The sequence below is a fragment of the Dendropsophus ebraccatus genome, unplaced genomic scaffold, assembly GCF_027789765.1.
Source record: "Dendropsophus ebraccatus isolate aDenEbr1 unplaced genomic scaffold, aDenEbr1.pat pat_scaffold_458_ctg1, whole genome shotgun sequence".
Lineage (NCBI taxonomy): Eukaryota > Metazoa > Chordata > Amphibia > Anura > Hylidae > Dendropsophus > Dendropsophus ebraccatus.
In genome coordinates this window covers 21,237-48,189 of record NW_027210064.1, presented here as the reverse complement: position 1 = coordinate 48,189, position 26,953 = coordinate 21,237, and the positions used below count along the sequence as shown (strand labels likewise).

General features: G+C 44.7%; 1 protein-coding gene across 4 annotated transcripts in view; it reads right to left on the bottom strand.

The window, feature by feature from the left end:
- The window catches only part of LOC138776594 (uncharacterized), a 55,315-nt gene extending 31,072 nt beyond the window's left edge, over nucleotides 1–24,243 (bottom strand). For all 4 annotated transcript variants that reach the window (XM_069956158.1, XM_069956157.1, XM_069956160.1 and 1 more), the window contains exons 1-3: nucleotides 23,983–24,243; nucleotides 19,252–19,321; nucleotides 16,783–16,826 (exon numbers count right to left, since the gene is read on the bottom strand). In XM_069956158.1, the coding sequence (XP_069812259.1) occupies nucleotides 16,783–16,826; nucleotides 19,252–19,321; nucleotides 23,983–24,228 (360 nt within the window). In that variant the 5' untranslated portion in view covers nucleotides 24,229–24,243. The remainder of the gene's footprint in view (nucleotides 1–16,782; nucleotides 16,827–19,251; nucleotides 19,322–23,982) is intronic.
- Between the last annotated feature and the right edge of the window lie 2,710 nt (nucleotides 24,244–26,953).

Genomic DNA, 26,953 nt, shown 5'->3' with positions numbered 1-26,953 from the left:
CATCAATAGAATTACATCACAGAACCTCACTAGAGGGGAAAGAGAGGCACTTAATAACTTGAGCAAACAACAAGATTTTTTAATAAAGGAAGCAGATAAGGGGGGGAATGTGGTGCTATGGCCAGTGGATCTATATATACAAGAAGCTAATAGACAACTTAGTGATACAGCTTACTACCAACTACTTTTATCAGATCCTACATACATTTTTAAGAATAAATTTGATAGTCTTCTAGACACAGCGAGGGAACACTCTATCATCACTGTACGTGAGCAACAATACCTGTCTGTATCTACTCCTATTGTAACGACATTTTATATGGTTCCAAAGATCCATAAAAACCAACAGAATCCTCCGGGCCGCCCTATAGTGGCTGGAATAGGAGGATTAACAGAAAAGACTTGCTCATACATCGATTTTTATTTACAACCTATGGTGACTGAGCTATCCTCATATCTAAGAGATTCAATGCACCTAATTGAATTGCTTTCAGATGCATCCATACCCAATGATGCCATCTTGGTTACGTGTGATGTGGAAGCATTATATACTAACATAAGACATAGTGATGGCTCTCATGCAATAATGTACCATTTGGACAAACGACAAAATACGGATCGAATTCACGACTCTTTCATTATTGAACTTTTGGATTTTGTGTTACAGTACAACTACTTTACGTTTAACGGTAAATATTACAAACAAATTTCAGGTACTGCCATGGGGGCACGGTGTGCTCCTTCTTACGCCAACCTTTTTTTTAGGTTGGTGGGAGGAGCAGCACGTGTACCCCATGGCCTCATTTCAAAACAAGGTTTACTTTTGGTATCGCTTCATTGACGACATTGTTTTTTTGTGGACAGGTACGGAGGGGGGAGTGTCGTCAGTTCATTGAGGAATTAAATCAAAACCCCTTCAACATCCATTTAACATCACATGTTTCCATGGATTCGGTGGAATTTTTGGATCTGATGGTACCGTTACAAGGCAATCACATCAAAATAACTCTTTACAGGAAACCGACGGCGATGAATAGTCTCCTATCATATGACAGCTTCCATCCAATTCATACCCGTAATGGAATTCCAGTGGGCCAATTTCAAAGAATTAGGAGAAACTGTTCAGAGACGACAGAATTTAAGAAACATGCCTGGGAGCTTACAAAAAGATTCAAAGCCCGTAAATATCCTCATAGGATCATCTCTAAAGCATATGAAAAGGCCAAAAATGTGGATCGTGCAACCATTTTAACACCTCGACAACGTGTAACAAAGGAGGAATTACGTTTTATTACTCCATACAACAACCAATGAAGGGAAATGTCAAAAATTCTGAACAATTGGCACATCCTATCGGCAGATACAAGAATAGCTCCACATATCCCCCCAAGGCCATTTATTACAGCCAAAAGAGCACCAAACCTGAAGGATATTCTCACTAGAAGCCACTTTAGGAGCCCAACAAAACCCACAGGGAGAGGACATAAACACACTGCAACATATGGTTGTGGACAATGCAACATTTGCCAATACATCTAACCTCTTAACCCCTTAACGACATCGGGCGTAAATTTACGCCCTCGCGCCCTGGTACTTAACGCATCAGGGCGTAAATTTACGCCCGATGTTTCCCCGATCGCTGTGTGTTCGCACACAGCGATCGGGGAAGATGGCCTGCTATAAATCATAGCAGGCCATCTTAGCTTCTCGGCACGGGGGGTGGTTAACACCCCACGTGCTTACGATCGCCGCTATTGGCTGATCAATTCAGATCAGCCAATAGCGGCGATCGGAACCTTTCCAGGTCATCGGTGACCCGATGACCTGGAAAAAATGGCGGTCGGTGCTGTCCGAGGTCGGCACCGACCGCCATTACTGTAAAAAGTAATGGTGGTCACGGTGCCACCGGCCCGATCGCCGTGAACGGCCGGCCGGCCGTTCACGGCGATCGGGCCGGTGGCACAGCGATCAGAGTCCACAAAAATAGTAAATACCTGTGCTTGACCCCCCAGCTAGGTAGCTGAGGGGTCCAGAGCAGGTATTTGTACATTACTCACCTGTCCCGGGGTCCTGATCGGCGTCTTCCGGGTTCGCGGCGTCCTCAGTCATTCCGTCGGGTCTTCGGCTATTTCCGGCGGTCCCCATCGGCTTTTTTCGGCTCCAGCCTCGTCTTTTTCCGGATTTTGCGCTCTGCTGCCCTCTAGCGGCTGATATGTGTAATACACTTATCAGCAGCTACAGGGATGTTCAGAATGTAGAAAAAGTTTTTTTCTTCCAAATTTTTTTTTTCTATTTTCCGCACCCTATCGCCGCTAAATGTTGATCAGCATCGCACGAAAGTGCGCTGCTAATCAGCAACTCCTCCTTTTTGGCGTAGGGTGTTTTTTTTTCTATATTCTACTGCCACGGTCTGCTGATAAGTGCGGCACATAAGTGCGGCATTTATCAGCAACTCCTTTGTTGGCGTAGGTTTTTTTTTTATACTTACTGTAAAAAAAACACGTAAAAAACACTACATTACACCACACTACATTGAATAAAGTTTTACACTACACAACTACACATTTACATACCCCATATACCAATCCCCGTATAAAAATGGCCCCCAGGGTGTTTTCGGCGTCAGAGGGATACGTTATTATTGCCTCCGACACCGAAACAGCCAGTGAGGATGAATGGGGGGATCCTTCGTTCCTCCATTCATCCTCATAATCCAGTGACGTGTCTGGGGGTAGCCTAGCGTACGCTGCCCCCCAGACACGTCTTTTCCGCCAGTATCGTCCCAATAAGAGAACACGGTATGGCGTGAAATTCTACAAACTCTGAGAGTACCTCAGGGTGCACTTACAGATTTAGGGTACGTGCACACTGCGGAATGGCGAAGGATAACCCTTCGTGCATTCCGCAGCTGGCACCCGCCGGCGGACTAATGCTGGCGCGTGTCTCCACCCGTGTCATAGACTCCAATCTATGCATGGGCGCATTCCATCGTCCATCCAAAGAATGAACACGTTGGACGGAGAGCGGAATCCGCCCATTCATAAAATGGAGTCTATGACACGGATGGAGACGTGCGCCTGCATCACTCCGCCGGTGGGTGCCAGCTGTGGAATGCACGAAGGGTTATCTGTCGCGATTCCGCAGTGTGCACGTACCCTTAGAGTGTATGTAGGAAGGGACACCCGAATCCAGCCCCAGATGCCCCCTCCCCCCCCATCCTCGGAACAAATGGGAAGATCGTCCGGGAACTGATCTTCCCACTGCTGGATAAAGGTTACCACCTGTACGGGGATAACTTTTATACCAGCACCCCCTCTTCCGGTCCCTCGCTGCCCGAGCTACTGTAGCTTGCGGCACGATTCGAAAATATTAGAAGCAGTAATAGAGCCCTAATATTTGGCAGCCATGGAGCGGACACCTGTCCTGATCCCCCCGGCCTCTGCATACTGGATCGCTTCAAGGCGTACCACACGTCATTGGGGTTCCACATTGTCTAAATTCTTTCCCTTATTCCTATTTCAGGGGTCACGTTGATCCGGGGATTATTCTGATCGCCATTATGGAGTCGGGAAGGAATTTTTCCCCTGTGATGAGGCTACTGTCGTCTGCCTCACGAGGGTTTTTTGCCGTCCTCTGGATCAACACAGATTGAGTTTGATGGACACCTGTCATTTTCAACCTTATAAACCAATAATTGGCCTAATACCGCCAAATAAATTAGAATGGTCCCTTTTCCCCAGCTAAATAGGTATGGCCGCCATTCCCATTAGAGGATGCCATGATGCAATTACAAAGCCTCTGTGCTGCCAGGACAGTAGAAACCCCCCACAAGTGACTCCATTCTGGAAACTACACCCCATAAGGAATCTAACAAGGGGGGCAGCGGGGATATGGCCCCCTGGTGACGGCCACATTTGGGACGTGAAAATGAAAAAAAATGGTATTTTTAAGTGCCCGTCACCAGTGGGGTCCAAATGCTCACTGCACCCCTTGTTAGATTCCTTATGGGGTGTAGTTTCCAGAATGGGGTCACTTGTCGGGGGTTTCTACTGTCCTGGCATCACAGGAGCTTTGTAATAGCGACATGGCCTCCATCCTCCATTCCAGCCTCTAAATGGCGCTCTGTCCCTTTGGTGGCTTGCCCTGTGCCCATATGGCACATTATGCCCACATGTGGGGTATTTTCGTACTCAGGGGAAACTACCCTACACGTTTTGTGTTCATTTTTCTTTTTTAACCCCTTGTGGAAATGGAAAAAAAATCAAGGCTAGACCAACATTTAGTGTAATGTTTGTAAAATTTTTACTCTAAATCATTAATCTTGTCATGATTTTTTCATTTTCACAAGGGGCTAAAAGATAAAAAAAAAACACTAAATGTGTAGCGCAATTTCCCCTGAGTACGGAAATACCCCACATGTGGACATAAAGCGCCATGCGGGTGCAGGGTAAGCCTCCGAAGGGAAGGAGCGCCATTTGGTTTTTGAAGGCTGGATTTGGATGGAATGGATTTCGAGGGGCCATGTTGCATTCAAAAGGCCCCTGTGTTGCCAAGACAGTTGAAACCCCCCACAAGTGACCCCATTATGGAAACTACACCCCTCAAGGAATGTAACAAGGGGTGTAGTGAGCATATGGACCCCACTGGTGACGGACAAAAATGTGGAACAATGTGGCGTGAAAATGAAATATTAAATTTTTTACACTATAATGTTGATTTAGCCTTGAATTTATCATTTTCACAAGGGGTTAAAAGAGGGTAAAAAAACTAAATGTGTAGAGCAATTCCCCCTGAGTCCGTAAATACCCCACATGTGGACATAAAGCGCCATGTGGGCGCAGGACAAGCCTCCGAAGGGAAGGAGCGCCATTTGGATTTTGGAGGTTGGATTTGGCTAGAATAGATGATGAACGCCATGTCGCATTTACAGAGCCCTCATGCTGCCAAAACACTGGAAACCCCCCACAAGTGACCCCATTCTGGAAACTACACCCCTCAAGGAATCTAACAAGGGGTGCAGTGAGGATATTGACTCCTTGTTGACGGGCACATTTGTGCCATGAAAGTGAAAAAATGAAAATATTCCCTTTCACGTCACATTTTTCCACATTTGTGCCCATCACCAGTGGGGTCCATATGCTCACTGAACCCCTTGTTAGATTCCTTGAGGGGTGTAGTTTCCAGAATGGGGTCACTTGTGGGGGGTTTCCAGTGTCTTGGCAGCACGAGGGCTCTGTAAATGCGACATGGCCCTTGAAATCCTTTCCAGTGAAATTCAGCTTCCAAAAGCCAATTGGCGCTCATTCCCTTTGGAGGCTCGTCCTGCGCCCCCTTGGCGCTTTATCGCCACATGTGGGGTATTTCCGTACTCGGGAGAAACTGCGCTACACATTTTGTGTCTTTTTTTTCCTCTTATCCCTTTAAGAAAATGAAAAATTTAAGGCTAGAACGTTTTAGTGTAAAAAATAAATTTTTCTTTTTTCACGCCATATTGTTCGGAAAACCTGTGGGGTCCAGATGCTCACCGCACCCCTTGTTACATTCCTTGAGGGGTGTAGTTTTCTAAATGGTTTCCCTTAAGGGGTGTTTTTTAGGTTTTGGCACCCCAGAGCCTCTGCCAACCTGAAGTGGTACGGTCAAAAATGACCAAATATAACAGAGGCGTTGAAATTCACTAGGCACTCCTTTATATCTGAGGCTTGTGGTTGCGTCAAATAGCGCAATAGGGCCACATATGGGGTATTTCTATAAACTGCAGAAACGGAGCAATCAATATTGGGGTGCATTTCTCTGGTAATAGGTTTATAATTATGAAAAATATTGGATTACAATAAAATCTCTGCACAGAAAATTAAAATTTTCTAATTTCTTACACACTTCGCTTTTATTTCTGTGATTCCCCTAAAGGGTTAAAAAACTTTCTGGATATGCTTTTGCAGAGTGTGGGGGGTGCAGTTTCTGAAATGGGGTGCTTTGTGGGGCTTCTAACATACAGGCCCCTCAAATACACTTTAAACCTGAACAGGTCCCTAAAAATATCTGATTTTGAAATTTTACTGAAAATTTGGATATTTTCTGCTAATGTTTTAAGCTTTCTATTGTCTAAAAAAAATGAGAGATCGTTTAATAAATGCCGCCAACATAAAGTAGACATGTTGCTAATGCTATTTAGTATATAATTTATGTGGTATAACCACTTTCTGTATAAGGAAAAAAGTTTAAAAGTTGGAAAAATGCATTTTTCACGTTATTTGAGGTTTTTTCATAAAGATTCGTTATGAGTATCGACTCCAATTTTCCAGAAATGTAAAGAACAATATGTCACGAGAAAACAATCTCAGAATCAGCCGGATAGGTAAAAGCATCCCGAAGTTATTAATGAATAAAGTGACACTGGTCATATTCATAAAATTTGTCTCTGTCATTAAGGCCATTTCAGGCTCTGTCCTTAAGGGGTTAAAGAATTTAAGGATCCACCGTCTTCCTGCATCTCTTACAAAGAGAACCAATATAAGATTCTCTATTTTTGGTATCACACCCCTGATTTATTACACTGTCTGTACCCCAACACCCCGCCGGAGTGCCTAGTACACCGGGGTACCCTTACACACATTTTTTGGGACTGTCCGGTGCTGAAGCCGTTTTGGAACGGAGTCCAAGGCCTAACCGCTGCGGTCTTGGGGCAGGTAGTACCTCTCACCCCGCTTTCCTATATTTTTAATGTCCCTCCTAAGACCATGAGAAAGCACCAAGCGAGACTGTTCTTATATATACTAACTGCCTCAAAATGCCTCCTAGCTAAGTACTGGAAGCAATGTCTCATCCCAACGGCTGTTGAACTAGTAAATCGCATACAAGATGTTAGGAGACTAGAACATATCTCTGCGTCCCAAGAAAATAGAGTGGATAAGTTCCTGAAGGTCTGGGCCCCATGGGATACTTACTATGAACTTTCCCATTCACCCACTACCACCTGACACCCTGACTAGTTCTACCCCTCATGTTTCTGTCTTGTCTTTGTTACCCCCCCCCTTTTTTTTTTTTTTGATGTATGTTTTATGATTGGTGCTTCCGGTCCCTATATAATGGCCCATTAGGCCCCTGGGTATATTCGCTGATATACGCGTAGCCCCAACTGAAAGTGACGTTTTCTGAGCGTGATTATGTGTAACTTGTTTTATGGTGTTAGCCCTGAAGTCTATGTAACCGGAAGTCTTTCATGCCTCCAATGTATGTTTGTTTATGTATTCTGTTTTGAAAAACTTTGAAAATAAACAATTTATAAAAAAGAATTTAAGGATCCACAAAACGGCAAAATATATCCATTAAGACACTATATTAATTGCCGTACAAGACAGGTGATTTACGCTATTTTATGCCCTTGCCAAAAAGTGTATGTGGGACAAACGTCTCAGGAGCTGAGAAAAAGAATTCAAAAACATCTATCCACCATAAATCTGGCTAAACTTGATGTCCAGCAAGGTAAACCATTGACGGCAGTGGTAGCCCATTTCCTGGAACACCACCAAGGTAGGACTCGGGGTCTCCAAGTGGTGGGTTTGGAAAAAATTATGGTGGGTCCAAGGGGAGGGGACTGTAGTAGCTCTTTACTTCAGAAGGAGTCTAGATGGATATATGAACTCAATTCCATTAATCCCTTTGGCATGAATAAGGAGTTGCTATTTACTGGTTTCTTAGGTTAAAAAACAAAAAATGTTTTATTGCAGTGAACCAAATATTTATGAGTTCTCGTATATGAACAGATGGGTCTCGCCTGTGCTTTATCTGAATTGACCATAAGAACTCATGATCTAGGATCTACATTATACATGGTGGGTATCCTTTTAACTTGTTTTCAATCTGTTACACACATCACATTTTTCACTCTTCACACATCTCAGGTTTGGCTAGCACTATCCCGCACATGTCAGAGCAGGTCAATTATTTTCTTTGCACACGTGTTGCATGCTGTGGTTTTTTGTTTTACATACACACATACCCTATCACATCACCACATTATGCTCTCCTTTGAGGGCACATAATACTCACATTTTTCTATCACCAATCATTAAACACATACACAGGTATCACTACCACAACTTTTCCTTTGTTTTTTCCCCTTTTTTTCTTCCTTATCTTTCTTCTTTTTTTTTTTTTTTTTTTTTCTTCCTTTTTCTTCTTTTACCCACCTGATATGCTTACCCTAACCATTTGGTAGGTCCTTGTTATCATTAATCATATGGACATATGTCCATTTTCAGATTATTTCCGATGTTTCATTGTTGTTATCCCTCTATGTATGATGGTGTGCTCATATTCCTTTAGATAAATTGGTTACTCTGGATTGACCTATGATGTCTTCAGTGGCTGGAGAAGTGGCACGTTTGAATCTCCAGATCCAGGCGGATCTATGGATAACATGTGAAGAATACTGCACTATCATATATATGGCTATTGTTGCCCGCCTTCTCTGTTCGGTGGAGCCTCCTTGTTTCTCCCGCCCCCTTTTTTTGCTCCGACGATCATGTTTGTAGCCCTCTGATGGGCCTTTATACATATGTCTATCTTTATATATGTTTATACATTCATTATCTTTATTCATTCAACTTATGCAAGTGATTGATCACATTTTAGGGATACTTTTCACTTTAGTTATAGTTTTTTTATGTTTTGACCATATGGGATTATCACACTGTCAGGGTTTTATGAAATTATTATATTCACTTATTAGCCTTTATCTTTTTCTCTTTTTTTCTGTTTTGATGTGACTGGTCACATAAACACCCTGAAGGGCTCGATGTGCCCTAAATGGTGTCTATATATGTTGTAGTGAGAATTCTTTTTATTGACTCATAAATAAATTGTATAATATTTGTATTTTACACAGGTTATGGGATTTATATTAGTATACCAGTAATATACAGTTATTTATTTCATTGCACTTTATATCACATATTATATATGTGGTCATGTACTTTTATATTTTGTATAAGCTGAGTCTATATATTCATTTAGTGATGGTGCTATCCCTTTATTATATATTATTGTTATTGCTGATATTCTTATAGATATATATACTAGAAAATGTACCCGGCGCTGCCCGGGTATAAAGTGTCAGTGTCCTGTATACCTGCAGGGTCGTATTTACCATTAGCCACCCATGGTCTGGTGTGTAGGGTAGCACCTTGCAGAGGGGCAGTACCCTCCTGTTCAGACTTGCCAGAAAATCTGGTGTCTTTTCGAGGGGGGTATGGCGGTATTGGTCTGGTATAGCGGTGTTTTCCAGTCACAGTATGGCGGTATTGGTCAGGTCTGGTATGGCAGTGTTATTCAGTCACAGTGTGTCGGTATTGGTCATGTCGGGTATGGCTGTGTTATCCAGTCACAGTATGGCGGTATTGGTCAGGTCTGGTATGGCAGTGTTATTCAGTAAAGTGTGTCGGTATTGGTCATGTCTGGTATGTCGGTGTTATCCAGTCACAGTATGGCGGTATTGGTCAGGTCTGGTGTGGCGGTGTTCTCCAGTCACAGTATGGCGGTATTGGTCAGGTCTGGTATAGTGGTGTTATCCAGTCACAGTATGGCGGTATTGGTCAGGTGTGGTATGACAGTGTTATCCAGTCACAGTTTGGCGGTATTGGTCAGGTGTGGTATGACAGTGTTATCCAGTGACAGTATGGCGGTATTGGTCAGGTCTGGTGTGGCAGTGTTACCCAGTCACAGTATGGCGGTATTGGTCAGGTCTGGTATGACAGTGTTATCCAGCACAGTATGGCGGTATTGGTCAGGTCTGGTGTGGCAGTGTTACCCAGTCACAGTATGGCTGTATTGGTCAGGTCTGGTATGGCAGTGTTCTCCAGTCACAGTGTGGCGGTATTGGTCAGGTCTGGTATGGCAGTGTTATCCAGTCACAGTATGGCGGTATTGGTCAGGTCTGGTATGGAGGTGTTACCCAGTCACAGTGTGGCAATATTTGTCAGGTGTGTTATGACAGTGTTATCCAGCACAGTATGGCGGTATTGGTCAGGTCTGGTATGGCAGTGTTATCCAGTCACAGTATGGTTGTATTGGTCAGGTCTGGTATGGCAGTGTTATCCAGTCACAGTGTGGCGGTATTGGTCAGGTCTGGTATGGCAATGTTATCCAGTCACAGTGTGGCGGTATTGGTCAGGTCTGGTATGGAGGTGTTACCCAGTCACAGTGTGGCGGTATTGGTCAGGTCTGGTATGGCAGCAGGGCCGGACTGGGACTTAAAATCAGCCCTGGCACTCAAACCTCAGCAGCCCACATACCATATCCTTCCTTATAAATTAGAGATAGCATTGTACTATACATGCTGTAGCGAATTCTACTCACTACTCACTACTTCCTTAAATATTGAACCCTACCATCAACACATAAAAAAGAAAAAATCTTTTGTGCATATTTATGTATTTCAGCAGCACCAAATCCGCAATAGATTAGGTATGTACGGGAATCTGTGAGGTCCATACTAGGTACAGAGCTGTAGAAAGGTGCGGGGGAGATACAGTATCAGTGACAGGACTTTTAGTCCAGTGTAAACTTTAATAATCATCCTTTTTCTTTACCAGCTGAAGTGTCACAGAGGAGGAGCCTTCCTGCTCTGACTGATTTACATACATGGCGGTGCTGCGGCTGTCACTGTGACACTTCAGCTGGTAATAAAAAGGATGATTATAAAAGGAGTGCTTATAGTGCAATTACATCCAGTGACTTACAGGAGGCGTCTTCTCTGCATGAATTGCCTATCATGAAGACTTCTCCGGCCGTGACTCCCCTCTGTAGGATCTACCAGACAAACATTTTAGGATCCTTGTTCCAGCATCATACCCAAGTGTATTGCTTCACAAAGTAACCTTTGCCAAAGTGTCTGGGGCCTCCCTAACAAAAGGGCCAATGCCCCACTCACACCTTGGACGTGACCCTATTATTAAAAATTTGTGTTTGTTAATACCCAATAAAATAATAAATTTAACATGAAGATGAAGGTGACACTATTAAAAATACACTCCAGGTCACCAATATATGAAGTGTATGGATATGGCGGCCCACACAGGCCCTGCTTATACTGTAGTAGCTGCAGACTACTATCCATAGAACAATACTGATGACCAGATGATATATTAAAAGCTGCATAGCCCCTCAACTAGTGTCACTTTGCAAAGAGGCAGCTTATTTCCAGGGAAGTGAATGGAGCTGAGTTCTAATACAATAACACACACAACCTGAGGACAGGGTGGCGCTGTTTTTGGAAGAAAACAACCATGTTTTTCTAATTCTGGATTATCCTTTTAAATTCTGTAGTGATGATTATGACCATAAAGTCACTACATGTGTGCGCAAACAGCCATTTTAATATCAAGTTTAATTGAACATAATAAACTGTTATGGACCTTTTAGGACTTTATGAGCAGCTACTGTATGGTCGCATTCACACGTCCGTGTTCTGTGCAGAACACGGACGTGAAATGCCTGTAACGGACTCTCCCCCGCCCGGACAGCATCTGTGATAAGATGCTGGGAGCGGGGGAACTGTACAGATATGCTGTAATGAAGCAGCCGTGCGGCTTTGTCATTACAGTGCGGCGCATATCTGTACAGTTCCCCCGCTCCAGCATCTTATCACAGATGCTGTCCGGGCGGGGGAGAGTCCGTTACAGGCATTCCACATTCATGTTCCGTGCAGAACACGGAACGTGTGAATGCGGCTTATGGCTCAAAAAAGTGTGTGTGAACATAGTCTGACAGACAAAAGTCCAGCACCTCGTTCTGGTGTATTAGAATTCACAGCTTCATAACAGATCCATAATGTAAGACACCCTTGTTACCAACAACTGCATCATGTGATGGTGATGGCGTCTTGTATCAGGGAGTTACAATAAAGATGTGAATATAATTACATAGGAAGAAAGTGCTGGACTTTTGTCTATGGAATCCTACATATATTTACAGTCACATTTAAAGGGGTAGTGCGGCGGTAAACAATTATTCACAGAATAACACACATTACAAAGTTATACAACTTTGTAATGTATGTTATGTCTGTGAATGGCCCATTTTCCCGTGTCCCACCACCACCACCCGTGTACCCGGAAGTGTGGTGCGCTATACATACCTGTCACGTGCCGACTCGTCTCCGATCTTCAGTCAGCGATGTCGTCTTCGGACGGCCGGGCCGAATCCCTCCGACCGTCCTGAGTGCTGGCCACCCTCTTCAGTGTCACCAGATGCTCAGCCGCGATTGGCTGAGCATAAATGTGCTCAGCCAATCGCGGCTGAGCATCTGATGACTGAAGATCGGAGACGAGTCGGCACGTGACAGGTATGTATAGCGCACCACACTTCCGGGTACACGGGTGGGGGTGGTGGGACACGGGAAGGGGGCCATTCACAGACATAACATACATTACAAAGTTGTATAACTTTGTAATGTGTGTTATTCTGTGAATAATTGTTTACCGCCGCACTACCCCTTTAACTACAGATTATTACAGATTATTCCAGTGGTGTAAACACCCAGCACACACTGTGCATACATACATATATATATACATACGTACGTACACATGTAGCCGGCATTAAACAGATTGTGCTGACGCTACAGTTCAGGTATGGTCACATGTCAGCGCAATGTGTCTAACACTGGCAGCATACACTTTCTGTAGCGCTGTGTACTGCCGATACCCTGGGATGGGCACACTACAACCAACCCATGGCATCCCTGTCACACAATGGAGACTATAAACTAGGACAGCATCTCCTTCATACAAAAAATGTGTTTTCATATTCTGCCATATTGCATATACAAAAAATATGTAATACTGTATGTGCAATATGTCAGAATAAGAAGGCACAATTTTTGCATGAAGTAGATGCAGTCCTCTGGATTTTTTTAACACATGCATATCATATATGAGAACATTCTGTACAAACATAAAATTATATACACATATGCCTACTGCACATACATGCATACAATATATCATAAGCATACTACAGAAGCATGTATACACTATAAACTGTACATACAAATACACAAACACACTATACATATATTGATACATCATAAACATACTACAGAGGCATGTATACACTATTCACACATCTACACACACACACACACACACACACACTATACATATATTCATACATCATAAACATACTACAGAGGCATGTATACACTATATACTGTACACACATATACATACATCATAAACATACTAGAGGCATGCATACACTATATACTGTACACACACATACATACATCATAAGCATACTAGAGGCATGCATACACTATATACTGAACACACATATACATACATCATAAGCATACTAGAGGCATGCATACACTATATACTGTACACACATATACATACATCATAAGCATACTAGAGGCATGCATACACTATATACTGAACACACATATACATACATCATAAGCATACTAGAGGCATGCATACACTATATACTGTACACACATATACATACATCATAAGCATACTAGAGGCATGCATACACTATATACTGTACACACATATACATACATCATAAGCATACTAGAGGCATGCATACACTATATACTGAACACACATATACATACATCATAAGCATACTAGAGGCATGCATACACTATATACTGTACACACATATACATACATCATAAGCATACTAGAGGCATGCATACACTATATACTGTACACACATATACATACATCATAAACATACTAGAGGCATGCATACACTATATACTGAACACACATATACTGTGTACATTACACACTTGAACACACTCCATATAGTAACACACTTACACATACAATCACTTACTTCTCATCACTAAGCTCCTTAGTTCTCTGGTCCTGGCAGGTCCTCCTCCCTCACAGCCAGCATGGTTCTCCCCTGCCCCTCCGACTGCAGAGCAGGAAGGAGATGATGAAATCACTGTGAGGGGGAGGGAGACTTGGTTGCTTCCTCACCCAGCCCAGCAGGGGGCAGATGACAGGCCCGGGCCCCCCTCTGACTGACACCTCAGTCAGCAGCCTGGGGCAACTTCTTCTCCTCTCTCCTCCAGGAAGCTGATCCGTGCAGGAAATGACGTCAGATGTGAGAGAGGAAGTTGAAGCAGACGGCCTGTGCGGCACCTCCGTTATGCTGAGGTATAGGGAAATAGGCAGAGGGGAGGGGGGAGCAGGGGAGGAATATTCCGGCCCAGTCACACTGCCAGAGGCTGAGAGAACAGCGCGGCGGCCGGCCACACTGTTCTCTCAGCCACTGCAGAGGGCCGATGCAAGTTTACAGCAGGACCAGCGGCCCCACTGACTGGTAATCTGGCGGCCCAGCGGGCATTTGCCCGGCCCGCCAGATTACCAATCCGGGCCTGTATGGCAGTGTTATCCAGTCACAGTATGGCGGTATTGGTCAGGTCTGGTGTGGCGGTGTTACCCAGTCAGTCACAGTTTGGTATACCTGTCCTGTAGTGCCCTGTATATACATGTACTGTATAGATGGAGTAGGAGGTCCTGTATACATGTACTGTATAGATGGAGTAGGGGGTCCTGTATACATGTACTGTATAGATGGAGTAGAGGGTCCTGTATATACATGTACTGTATAGATGGAGTAGGGTTTTCTGTATATATATGTACTGTATACATGGAGTAGGGGGTCCTGTATATATATGTACTTTATAGATGGAGTAGGGGGCCCTGTATATATATGTACTGTATAGATGGAGTAGGGGGCCCTGTATATACATGTACTGTATAGTTGGCGTAGGGGGTCCTGTATATACATGTACTGTATAGATGGAGTAGGGGGTCCTGTATATACATGTACTGTATAGATGGAGTAGGGGGTCCTGTATATACATGTACTGTATAGATGGAGTAGGGGGTCTACCAGTTATTACTGTGGATGTTGTGAGGCAGCTTCCCTAGCAACCATTGCTCCCTGTGAAAATGAAAGCAGTAATCCTATTGGTTGCTAAGGCTCCAACTGCCGTGTCTGCTGCAGCTAATTATATCACCTGTGTTTGCAGTGAGGAGATTTTCCCATTCATCTCTATGGGGCGCCTCTCTTTCCCCTCCCCCTCCCCTCCTGTACATCTGGCGGGGACGGGACCTTCGCAATAACTTTCCCGGGCACCCAATGTATCTGTGTGCCAAATTTGGGGTCAAACGGTTCAGGCGTTTGGAAGTCTATAGAGGACAGACAGACAGAAGGACAGACAGACTTTGATTTTTATGATATATATATATATATATATATATATATATATATATATGTGTTTTTGTGGGGTAGGACCTTAACTATGGATGAATTGCAATAATCTTAATAGCCACCCGATGGCCACTAAATTTTGCAGTGCGAGTAATACAATGTATACATAGCTCTAGTTGCCATATACTGTATTGGATTTGACTATAACAAGATGGTTACCATATTTCCATCTGCGCATGCGCTGCCATTCAGTCAGACTTATGATATTATCTTTACTGATGGTACTATGTAGAGCGGCCGGGTAGGGCTATGCGCATGCGCTGAGACATGGACGTTATATATGGGGATTATGGCTTAATTCAGCAACTGGCCTTATATATGCGCATGCGCGAGACATGACTGAGTTTATTTTCTCCCGGAGCTATGTCTCATTGCGCATGCGCCATACGTCATCATAGTTCAGAGGGCGGGACGTCGGCATCAGGTGGCGGTCATTGCAAGTAATGCTACATGTATATAAGACTGTAGGGAGCACAATATTCTTTTCCTGACGAAGTCGCACTGTGCGACACAACGCGTTGGGCGGTTTTTTTCCAACTGTCCTCACCACACTGGCCGCGGTACAGGTTGTATAGGTTAGCCTTACGGCACTTGCATTGTTTGTACTTAGGCCCTTACTTTTCTGCATGTAGAGGGAAGTGGCAGGATATTATGCATTACTAATACTTTACCTGTGTTACCTGCATTTCGTCCCTTTATGCAGGAACCCTCACACCATTTTTCCTTATTGTGGGATATAGGTGGTATATCACTGCCATCTTGTGGACAGTGGGTTTAGTGCAGCTTATTGTGGCTGGCACTATGTTGGCATGTTTTTAAATGTTTTTATGTTTCATGTTTGTGCTCTAATAAAATTCTAATATTTTGATATATTATTTTGGGTGTGCTGATTTAGTACTTTCCTTTTTTCTTTGGTTGTTATATGGAAGCTGGCAGCATGACTATATTGGGAAGGCTGTGCTGCAAGGGCACAGGAATGGACAAGTATATTTCTTTATTACATTCCCACACTCCTCTGCCTGCCTCTGATTTTTTTCTTTTAACTTTCATGGGACTTCTCCTTTAAGCCAGTGTTTCTCAAACAGTGAGCCAGGCCTCAAGAGCGAGGTGCCCCCTAGTTGTTGGTGAGGTACAGCTCTGGAGTCCAATCTTTCTATGTCTGCAACAATTTCTACTTTAGACTGAGCAATATTCTTAACATTTGCATGGACTTCCACCATAGGTGGTAAGGACCTGACCTCCCCCTGGTCTGTCTGGTGAGGCCCAGGTATCAGGTATTTTTAAATGTCCCATTACGGCACATGGTTCTTCTCATACTATGTACCAGAATAGAGAGCTTCTATGGCAGACCCATCAAGTTATACAAACAAATTTCCAACCATAAGTCTAGAATCACACACAGTATTTTCAGCCCTATTTTGGCCAGGAAGTTTTTACCTAAATCAATACAAATGTAAAAATATACAATAAAAAGATAAGTACCACATCTTCAGACGTATTTATTTTGAAATTCCATTCACGTCGACCTGGAATAAAAATGCATATGAATTAGGTGTATTCAGTATTATTACCATATTATCATATCCATTCCCTTTCAGAGAATTAACTATTTTAACATTTAGACCCCTGAAATTCCCAACTTAGTAAGCAAAGCACCAGGTGTTTGTCCCCTTTCACCTACAAATACCTGTAATTCTGTATTAAAGGGAACCTGTCACCCCCTGTGCCGGGGTGACAGGCTCCCGACCCCCCGTTAGAGCCCTCTATACTTACCTAATCCCGCCGGGTCCCGCTTCTGGAGGTGGTCGGGTGATAAAGATCTCAGCCTCTGCAGCCTGGCGCGCGCGCTGAGAGATGAGTCCAACGCTCATAGAGAATGACGGAGCGCTGGACTCTCCTGTCATTCTCTATGGGTGTTGGACTCATCTCTCAGCGCGCGCGCCGGGCTGCAGCGGCTGAGATCTTCATCACCCGACCACCTTCAGAAGCGGGACCCGGCGGGATTAGGTAAGTATATGGGGCTCTAACGGGGGGTCGGGAGCCTGTCACCCCGGCACGGGGGGTGACAGGTTCCCTTTAATGGCTCCCTGCAGAATGCCACTAGCTGATCACATCCAAGAGGAAAGTGATATTTTGTTTGATGTTAGAGTTTTTCCCGTACTCTGCTAATGCTATGGTATCAGGAAAGCCTATCTAGCTCAGGCTATTAAGGGGTTATCCCAAGATTAAAGAGGTTGTCCACCTTAAAGCGACTCTGTACCCACAATCTGACCCCCCCCCCCCCCCCAAACCGCTTGTACCATCGGATAGCTGCTTTTAATCCAAGATCTGTCCTGGGGTCCGCTTCGGCAGGTGATGCAGTTATTGTCCTAAAAAACTACTTTTAAACTTGCAGCCCTGTGCCAAACGGTCGTGGCTTAGAGTATCTGTGCCCTAACTTTGTACCACCCCTGCCTTTGCAAGTTTAAAAGTAGTTTTTTTAGGACAATAACTGCATCACCCGCCGAATGGACCCCAAGACAGATCTTGGATTAAAAGCAGCTATCTGAAGGTACAAGCGGTTTGGGGGGGTCAGATTGTGGGTACAGAGTCACTTTAAACTAAAGCCCCTAATACACGGGCCGATCAGCAGGTGCAAGCGAGTGCCAACCTGTCAGATCAGTGCTCGCTTGCTCTGTGCTCCTCGCTTGTTGCTGGCGCTATTACACAAGCTGGCAGGGAGCGGGTTAGAGCAGGGGGGCTGCCAACAGCGACTTCTTTATAAATGGCCAGTCATTATGAGTCGGGCTCATAATGTAAGTCTATGGCGTCTGACTCTTCCATATACCCAATGGAGGAGATTTATCAAACATGGTGTAAAGTGAAACTGGCTCAGTTGCCCCTAGCAACCAATCAGATTCAACTTTTTATTCCTCACAAACTCTTTGGAAAATGAAAGGTGGAATCTGATTGGTTGCTAGGGGCAACTGAGCCAGTTTCACTTTACACCATGTTTGATAAATCTCCCCCAATGTTTGCATATATCAATGAATCATATATCAATGTTTGCATATAGTGTTTGTGGAGTCTGGCATCTTTTGTTTGCTTCTGCGGCACAGTCATAGCAGACCTGCACATTTCACTTTTTTTTTTGTATTGAACAGTCAGTGATCTGAAAGGTCCATCGTTCAAACTGTCTTGTAGCACAGAAGATAAAGTGGATGTTCACAATACATGGCAGATCCTCTGAGGGTAGCCTCAGATTTTTGTCATGTATTTTGACACTTTAAACCGCATCTTAAAGTGTACCGGTCGTTATAACTTTCAAAATCTAAATTAACAGCAGATGTGATATAAAGCAAGTTTGCAATTTACATTCATTTCTTTTTTTTTTTTATTAGTTATCATGCTGAAGGTAGCTTTTTAGTCTTGTGCTGGTTGGGAGGAAGAAAAAAGAAAGAGACTAAACGCAGGAAGTCCCGGTCATCTGAGAGCTTACAGAGAGGGCAGTCATTTGATTGGTGGACACATTGAGCTGTAACTTCATGTGTTTAGTCTCTTTTTCAAACAGCACAAGACTAAAAAGCTGCCCTAGACTGGACCTAGATACAAGTAAGTATAACTTTGCTTTAATGCATGATAACTTTGAAATAAAGCAAATTTACAGTTGACAATTTTTTAACCTGTTGATTTAGAAAGTTATAATGACAGTGATACTTTACAAGGTTATTGAGGATTTTTTTTATTTAGTGGTGCTAAGAGTGCTGTGGCTTAGGTGGCACACCACTACGGTAAAGTGGGAAGGTTTGTCTTGTGCAACACAGACACAAGGAAGTGCAGCACAGCAGGGACAGACACAAGGAAGTACAGCACAGCAGGGGACAGACACAGGGAAGTGCAGCACAGGAGGGGACAGACATACAAGTAGGTACATTTTTACATACACAAGAAAATTCATTAAACAAATGTTACCATCATAATAAGCATTGTCTTCTTCACATTCCATCGAGATGGTGCAGGCTTGGTCAGAACTGTGTTCATCCTAGAATATAAAGGCAATCCATGTTCATTAGAGTCATATTGTAGATCCTTAGGCTGTGTTCACAAATACCGAATTTGCAGCGGATTTGAAGTCCCATCCTCTTAAACTGATCAACTGTGGGCCTTTAAACCAGTGTTTCTCAACCTTTTCAAGCTAAGTACCCCCATGCTACGAGATGCTCCAACCGAGTACCCCCAAGCATGCAATCCATTATAAACATTGCCTTAGGGTAGATTCACACGTACTTTTCGCAGCAAAATCCGCTGTGACACTCTGTACTGTTGGCCACTGCCTATTTAACGGCCACTGCCTATTTAACCCTTAGAGGACCGGGCCAATTTGCATTTTTGCACTTCAGTTTTTTTTCCTCCTTGTGCTTAAAAGGCCATACATAGCACTTGCATTTTTTCACCTAGAGACCCACGAGTCCTTATTTTTTGCGCCACTAAATGTACTATGCAATGACAGGCTGAATTTTTTCATGAAGTACACTGCAAAACCAGGAAAAAATTAAATGTGTGGTGAAATAAAAAAAAAAACAACGCATTTTATTTATTTGGGGGGTATTTGTTTTTACGCCATTTGCCCTGGGGTAAAACTGACTTATTATACATGTTCCTCAAGTCGTTACGATTACAACGATATGTAACATGTATAACTTTTATTATATCTGATGGCTTGTAAAAAAAATTCAAACGATTGTTAACAAATATATGTTCCTTAAAATCGCTCCATTCCCAGGCTTATAGCGCTTTTATCCTTTGGTCTATGGGGCTGTGTGTCATTTTTTGTACCATAATGTGTTCTATCAGTACCTTGATTGCGCATATGCGACTATCGCTTTTTATTACAATTGTTCTGGATTTGATGCGACCAAAAATGTGCAATTTTGCAATTTGGAATTTTTTTGCACTTATGCCGTTTACCGTGCGAGATCAGGAATGTGATAAATTAATATTTGGGCGATTACGCACGCAGCGATACCAAGCATGTTTATTTATTAATTTATTTTAATTCATAACATGGGAAAAGGGGGGTGATTCAAACTTTTATTAACGGAGGGGGCTTTTTATTAATAATAACACTTTATTTTTTTTAACACATATACTAAAAGCCCCCCTGGGGGACTTCTGGTATAGCCACACTGATCCCTCATTGAGATCTATGCAGTATAGTTATACAGCATAGGTCAATGAGATAGCCACTGGATTGTTTTCGCTGCTAATAGCCGCGGCCCCGGGCTACATGCCGCACCCAAGACCACAGTGGTTCAGAGCAGGACCGGCGCGGCCCCGCTTTGAAGTTACCTAGGCGACCTTGGGATGTACAGGTACGCCTAGGGGTTAATCCTTTTGAGGACTAGGCCCAAAATGACCCAGTGGACTGCGCAAATTTTGATCTTTGCACTTTCGTTTTTCCCTCCTCCCTAGCTCTAGCACTCTCAGTTTTCTATCTACAGGGCCATGTAAGGGCTTGTTTGTTACAGGAATAGTTGTAATTTGTAATGGCGTCTTTTTACCATAACATGTATGACGGAATCCCAAATCTATTATTTATGAAGATATAAATAGGTGAAATCGTAAAAAAGAATGCAATATGGTAACTTTTGGGGGGTTCCTGTGTCTAAGTAATGCACTATATGGTAAAAGCGACACGATACTATTACTCTATAGGTCAGTCCGGACACAACCATATGCAGGTTTACACAGATTCTCTAATGTTATATATATTTTTTTAATGAAATCCTTTTTTTGGCAATAAGTTATTAATAAAATGGGCCTATTATGACGCTTATAACAGTTTTATTTTTTCACCTATGGGGCTGTATGGGGTGTCATTTTTTCCGCCATGCTCCAATCTAAGATATGGGGGAGCTCACCTAGAATACAAGAAAAACAAGGGGTGCAGCTAAGTGTCCAAAGACACAAACCTTATGCAAACAAAGAAGAAAAAGCTGGACACTATAGTAAAGCGCACACCACTATATCCAAACAAAATACAATGTTTATTAGGACAAACAACAAGACACCACAACAAACAGCAATAAAATCAATTAAAAAACCACATAGGTATGTAGAAAACTAAGTAGGAGGACTGTATACTCTCCTACTTCACCAGGGAATCAAACATGTTAGTAATGCTCCACATGATCAGATGTAAAGTATAAAATGCATAACTAGAATGGCTTCCAAGTAGGGCTGGGCGGTATACCGCAAAAATACCGATACCGTCACTGGCGTTGGTTAACCGACTTCAACTTAGCCAGGACGGTAATTGCGGTATTTTTATGTCCCCGCGCCCATCCTGTCAGAGCCCCACGCGCGCGCACACACACACAAGCGGCCCGGCACGAGCGCTGCACGTCATGTGCAGGGATACCGCCCCCGTCTGGTCCAAGCAACCATCTCCCCACCCCCCTATGCGCGCACCTGTCCGCCCTCTCCGAGGCCCCGTCCTGCCGCACCGTCCATGCGCCCACCACCCGTCCGGTCCGGCGTCCCTGCTCACTGAGGGGAGTACAGGACAGCCGCCCTCACGTGCTGCTGCTCCTCCAGCTCTGACATGGCCGCGTCCCTGCACACACAGGACAACGTGTGCAGCGCTCGCCGGCCGGGTGTGGGGGGGGGCGCTCGGACGGGACTGTGCTGGTCCCCCCTCCCGGATCAGTCCTGTCCGAGCGTCCCCCCCCCCCCCCCCCATGTCAGAGCTGGAGGTAGAGGAGCAGCACTTAGGAGCAGCTGACCTGTCATCTCATCCCCTCAGTAACAGTACAGGAGTGCAACATAGGAGGAATAATGTGCTGCAGCAGGCAGGATAACTTATAGCTGTGTGTGCTATCCTGCCTGCTGCAGCCCATCCATTCCTCCTATGTTACAGTCCTGTACTGTTACTGGGGGGACTGCAGTCATACACCGCTGTCCGCGCCCCCCCCCCCCCCCTATACAGTCATAGACCCCTGTCTCCCCCCCCCCCCCTGTATAGTCATACACCCCTGTCTCCCCCCCCCCCTGTACAGTCATAGACCCCTGTCTCCCCCCCCCCTGTATAGTCATACACCCCTGTCTCCCCCCCCCCTGTACAGTCATAGACCCCTGTCTCCCCCCCCCCTGTATAGTCATACACCCGTCTCCCCCCCCCCCTGTATATTCATACACCCCTGTCTCCCCCCCTGTATAGTCATACACCCCTGTCTCCCCCCATGTATAGTCCATACACCCCTGTCTCCCACCCCTGTACAGTCATACACCCCTGCCCCCCCGTATAGTCATACACCCCTGTCCGCCCCCCTGTATAGTCATACACCCCTGTCCGCCCCCCTGTATAGTCATACACCCCTGTCCCCCCCGTATAGTCATACACCCCTGTCCCCCCCGTATAGTCATACACCCCTGTCCCCCCCCGTATAGTCATACACCCCTGTATAGTAACACACCTCCTGGTAGCTGAAGTGTGTGTTTCATGACTACAGCCCCCAGCATCCCCCTGGTAGCTGAAGTGTGTGTTACATGACTACAGCCCCCACCATCCTCCTGGTAGCTGAAGTGTGTGTTACATGACTACAGCCCCCACCATCCTCCTGGTAGCTGAAGTGTGTTTACATGACTACAGACCCCACCATCCTCCTGGTAGCTGAAGTGTGTTACATGACTACAGCCCCCACCATCCCCTTGATAGCTGGTGTGTGTTACATGACTACAACTCCCATCATCCCCAGCTAGCTAGTGTTTCAATTTCTATTCTTGAGAGGGTTTTTTTTATATAATTTATTCAGTATCGAATTGGTATCGAGCATTGAAAGAAAAAAGTTGGTATTGGTATCGAACTCAAAATTCTGGTATCGTGACAACACTAGTTGTGAGTAGTTCAGTCGCCCCAGGATCATGTAGGACAGTCGGTCTGATAAAGTTCAGGAGTCGGAGCTGCGGCTTACCGACTCCACAGTCCTGTGGGTGTAGTGTTGAGTGAACTTGCCAAAAGTTCAGTTTCATGAATGTTCGTCTGAACACTCGGTATTTGACTCCAGGAGGACGGAGAAGATGTTGCATGCCGTCCTAGGGAGCTCACGGCATCACAATGAATGATTGAGTGGAGTATGGAAGTCCGGTCCGCAGCACATAGACCGTATATGCAGATTGTGTATGGAATGTGAGGCGGGGTCTTTGGAAAGGGTGTACAGTACACCACAATATGACCCTCCACTACACACATTCAATGGCTTGCTGCCGAAGTACCTGTGCACGGCCTGCAGGGGGCACCGCCATAGGGAGTGACTACATATAGGGAAAAATGGGAGAAATGACCAAATGTGGTCCCTTGCACTAAGGCAACCAGGGATCGGCCATTCTCTGCACAGATACATGCTGAAGTTGAGGATTACCAGGAGGCCCAGCCTAAAAATACCAAATTCTGGTGCCCACCTGTGGTGTAAAAACTAAATTAACTAAAGAGATGGTGAAAACATGGACTACAGTCTAACAGGTGCTATACTGCCCAGAAAACCACTTTCACCATGGCCGTCTGCACGTGGCTCTGTATGTAGAGAAGCTGGGAGTTGTAGTGCTACAACAGCTAACGAGACTCTGGTCTACACTAACCCTCACGTTCCCTGTAAGGTGACCAGGCCTCCACACAGCCGGCTGCTGCTGCTGCTGCCCTGTTACCTTGCTCTTCCTTATATTCCTAGTCTTATCCATTTTCTGCTCCTCACTACGCGGCCTGACTTCTCCGCGGACCCAAACGCAAATGCTGACGACCGTTCTTACTGGCTGGCGGGAATAAGCAGCGCATGCGCACAAGACGTGAAACCTCGCGTCCTCGTTGATCGCCATGTTCTTGGAGACCAACGTCAGGGTGAGACACTTGGGAATCAGTACGATTCCAATATGAACCCGTATCTTTTTCAGCATGTCAGCGACAAGCGCTCTAATAACGTCTACGTTGCTGCTTTGTAGAACTAACACGAACGATCATTTTATAGCCGGATCCGATCCGTGTCATCAATGATGGGCGTTTCAAAGTGCCCTGACATAGCCTCGCTCTATTACTCGGTGTTCTGCTAATCAGCCTTGTTACCCTTAGGGTGCATAGCTAGGACAAATGCGTTAAGAAAGAGTAATGTTATATATATATATATATATATATATATATATATATATATATATATATATATATATATATATATACTCTCTCTGTGGGGGAGATTTATCAAACATGGTGTAAAGTGAAACTGGCTCAGTTGCCCCTAGCAACCAATGAGATTCCACCTTTCATTTTCCAAAGAGTCTGTGAGGAATGAAAGGTGGAATCTGATTGGTTGCTAGGGGCAACTGAGCCACTTTCACTTTACACCATGTTTGATAAATCTGCCCCTGTGTGTGTGTGTGTATATATATATATATATATATATATATATATATATATATATACCACTTTTGACTTTTTATTGCCCCCCTATGATCTTTAGCATTGCCCCTTTAAAACCAATGTTCCTTAACTGCGACTCTCATTGTGCCATAATGGCCTTCAGCTGCCAGGGTATGGTGGTAGTTGTGGTTTTGTAACAGCTGGAGAGCGATGAGAAACACTGATCTAAACAGAGTGGTGGTCACTCACGCCCACCGTGGGCTTGGGTCCACAGGCCGCCACTATTGTCTTGTAAAGCCCCTTCAGAATGGAGTGGGTAAGCCGCTATTGGTTATTGACATTGCCAGCTGTGCCCACATACACAGCCTGACGAAGGACGTTCCGAAACGTGCGTTGGGGTGTTCATGTGGGTAAGGAAGCTGCACAGCTCATGTGTATGATGTTCTTACTTTGGTTATTTATTTGATTCTTTCTTTCTGAGGTGATTATCAGCTGATATTTAAAGAGGACCTGTAACCCCCCTGGCCAGGGTGACAGGTTCCCGACCCCCTGTTAGATCCCCCTATACTTACCTCATCGTGCCGGGTCCCACTTCCTGAGCCGGTCGGGTGACTGAGATTTCAGCGCCCGAAGCCCGGCGCGCCCGCTTACAGGAGAGTCCAATGCTCATAGAGAATGAATGGGGAGTCCGATGCTCCGTCATTCTCTATGGGCATCAGACTCTACTGTTAGCGCGCGCGCGCCGTGCTTCGGGCGCTGAAATCTCAGTCACCTGACCGGCTCAGGAAGCAGGACCCGGCGTGATGAGGTAAGTATAGGGGGATCTAACAGGGGGTCTAGAGCCTGTCACCCCGTCACGGGGGTGACAGGTTTCCTTTAAGCACTCCGCACTTTACTTCTCTATTTCTTCACCTCAGGAAATTTGACTTTGTAACAATTGTCCTATTCTTTTTGCATGCTTTGCCTTCGTTATTTTTATCTATTGCACGATGCATACAGCACTTTGTGATATATATAATTTGTTGGTCAAAGCATGTTCTCTATTCTCTTAATAACTCATGCATGAGCTGTGTGGTCTCCCTTTCCTTTTGTTGTGTTGTCAGTCTTGTGTTGTCCTCCTTTTTGTATAAAAATATTTTATGAAATTGTTGCTCTATAATCATGTTCTTTAAAATAATTGTCTCAATAAACTTTATTAATCATTTATAAAAATTGGTGAGTTGACTCTGTTTCTATGAGTTTTTCAGAGTGCATTTTTGCATTTTTTTTATTTTTTTCAGCAAAAGGTTTTTTTGGTTCTCATGTTTTTGTAGCGTTGCATAACCCCTTTAAAGGCTTATCGGAAAACATCTGGTTAGCTGAATTTCATCCTTTCGCAATGCACGCACCCTAAGACCCATGTGACCCCAATCAGCAGCACCTGTGCACACATGGCAAGTACCTCCTATTTTTCCCATTCTACCTGCAGGAGCAATGGTGAGTAGCAAGACCATGTTCACACTTGTGTTGCTTGGTGGCAGCTTTCCCCACCGGCAGTGCCTGCTGGGTTTGGGGGGGCACTTGGGGTTTGGTCCTGTGACATTGGGGTTGCAGGACCATTCTATGGCCTCCCTTCCCTGCTTGCGCTCGCTTTGCGGGGTTTGGCGGTCGCTGAACGACACAGTGTGGAGTTAGCGTAGGGACTCATGATCGACGGGACCTGCACGTGGTACATGGGGCAATATGGTTTGATTAAATTATATACCAACATCCTGGCGTTGGTTTTAAAATGTAGCCGAGAGGCATTAGTGTCAGCCATGGGTGTGATGTGTAGAAGTCCCTTTCTCTCCATATCGTATTGTTCACCAATGTCCGTGCAGTGTTGGATTATTGGCAACATTGTGCAGCAATTGGTGCAAATACAGAGGGCTTGGTTTTGGCCACAATGTGTTAACCGGCATGAGGGAACACAGCCTTAGGGTGGTATTACACGGGCCGATGGGGGCCGAAAATACCTGTAAACGAGCAGCGATCTGCTAGATTGTCGCTCGTTTACTGGACCTATTACACGGCCCGATAATCGTTAAACAAGGGCTGCAGGGACATTGTTACCGATGTCCTTGCAGCCCTTGTTTAAACTACATACATTACCTATCCACGTCCAGGGCTGCTGCTGCTGCTGCAGTCTTCTTCTCCACAGGTCCCGTGCGCTCTAACTTCAGAGTGGCCTGTCAGCTGACAGGCCGCTCAGCCAATCACAGGCCGGGACCGCCACGGCCTGTAATTGGC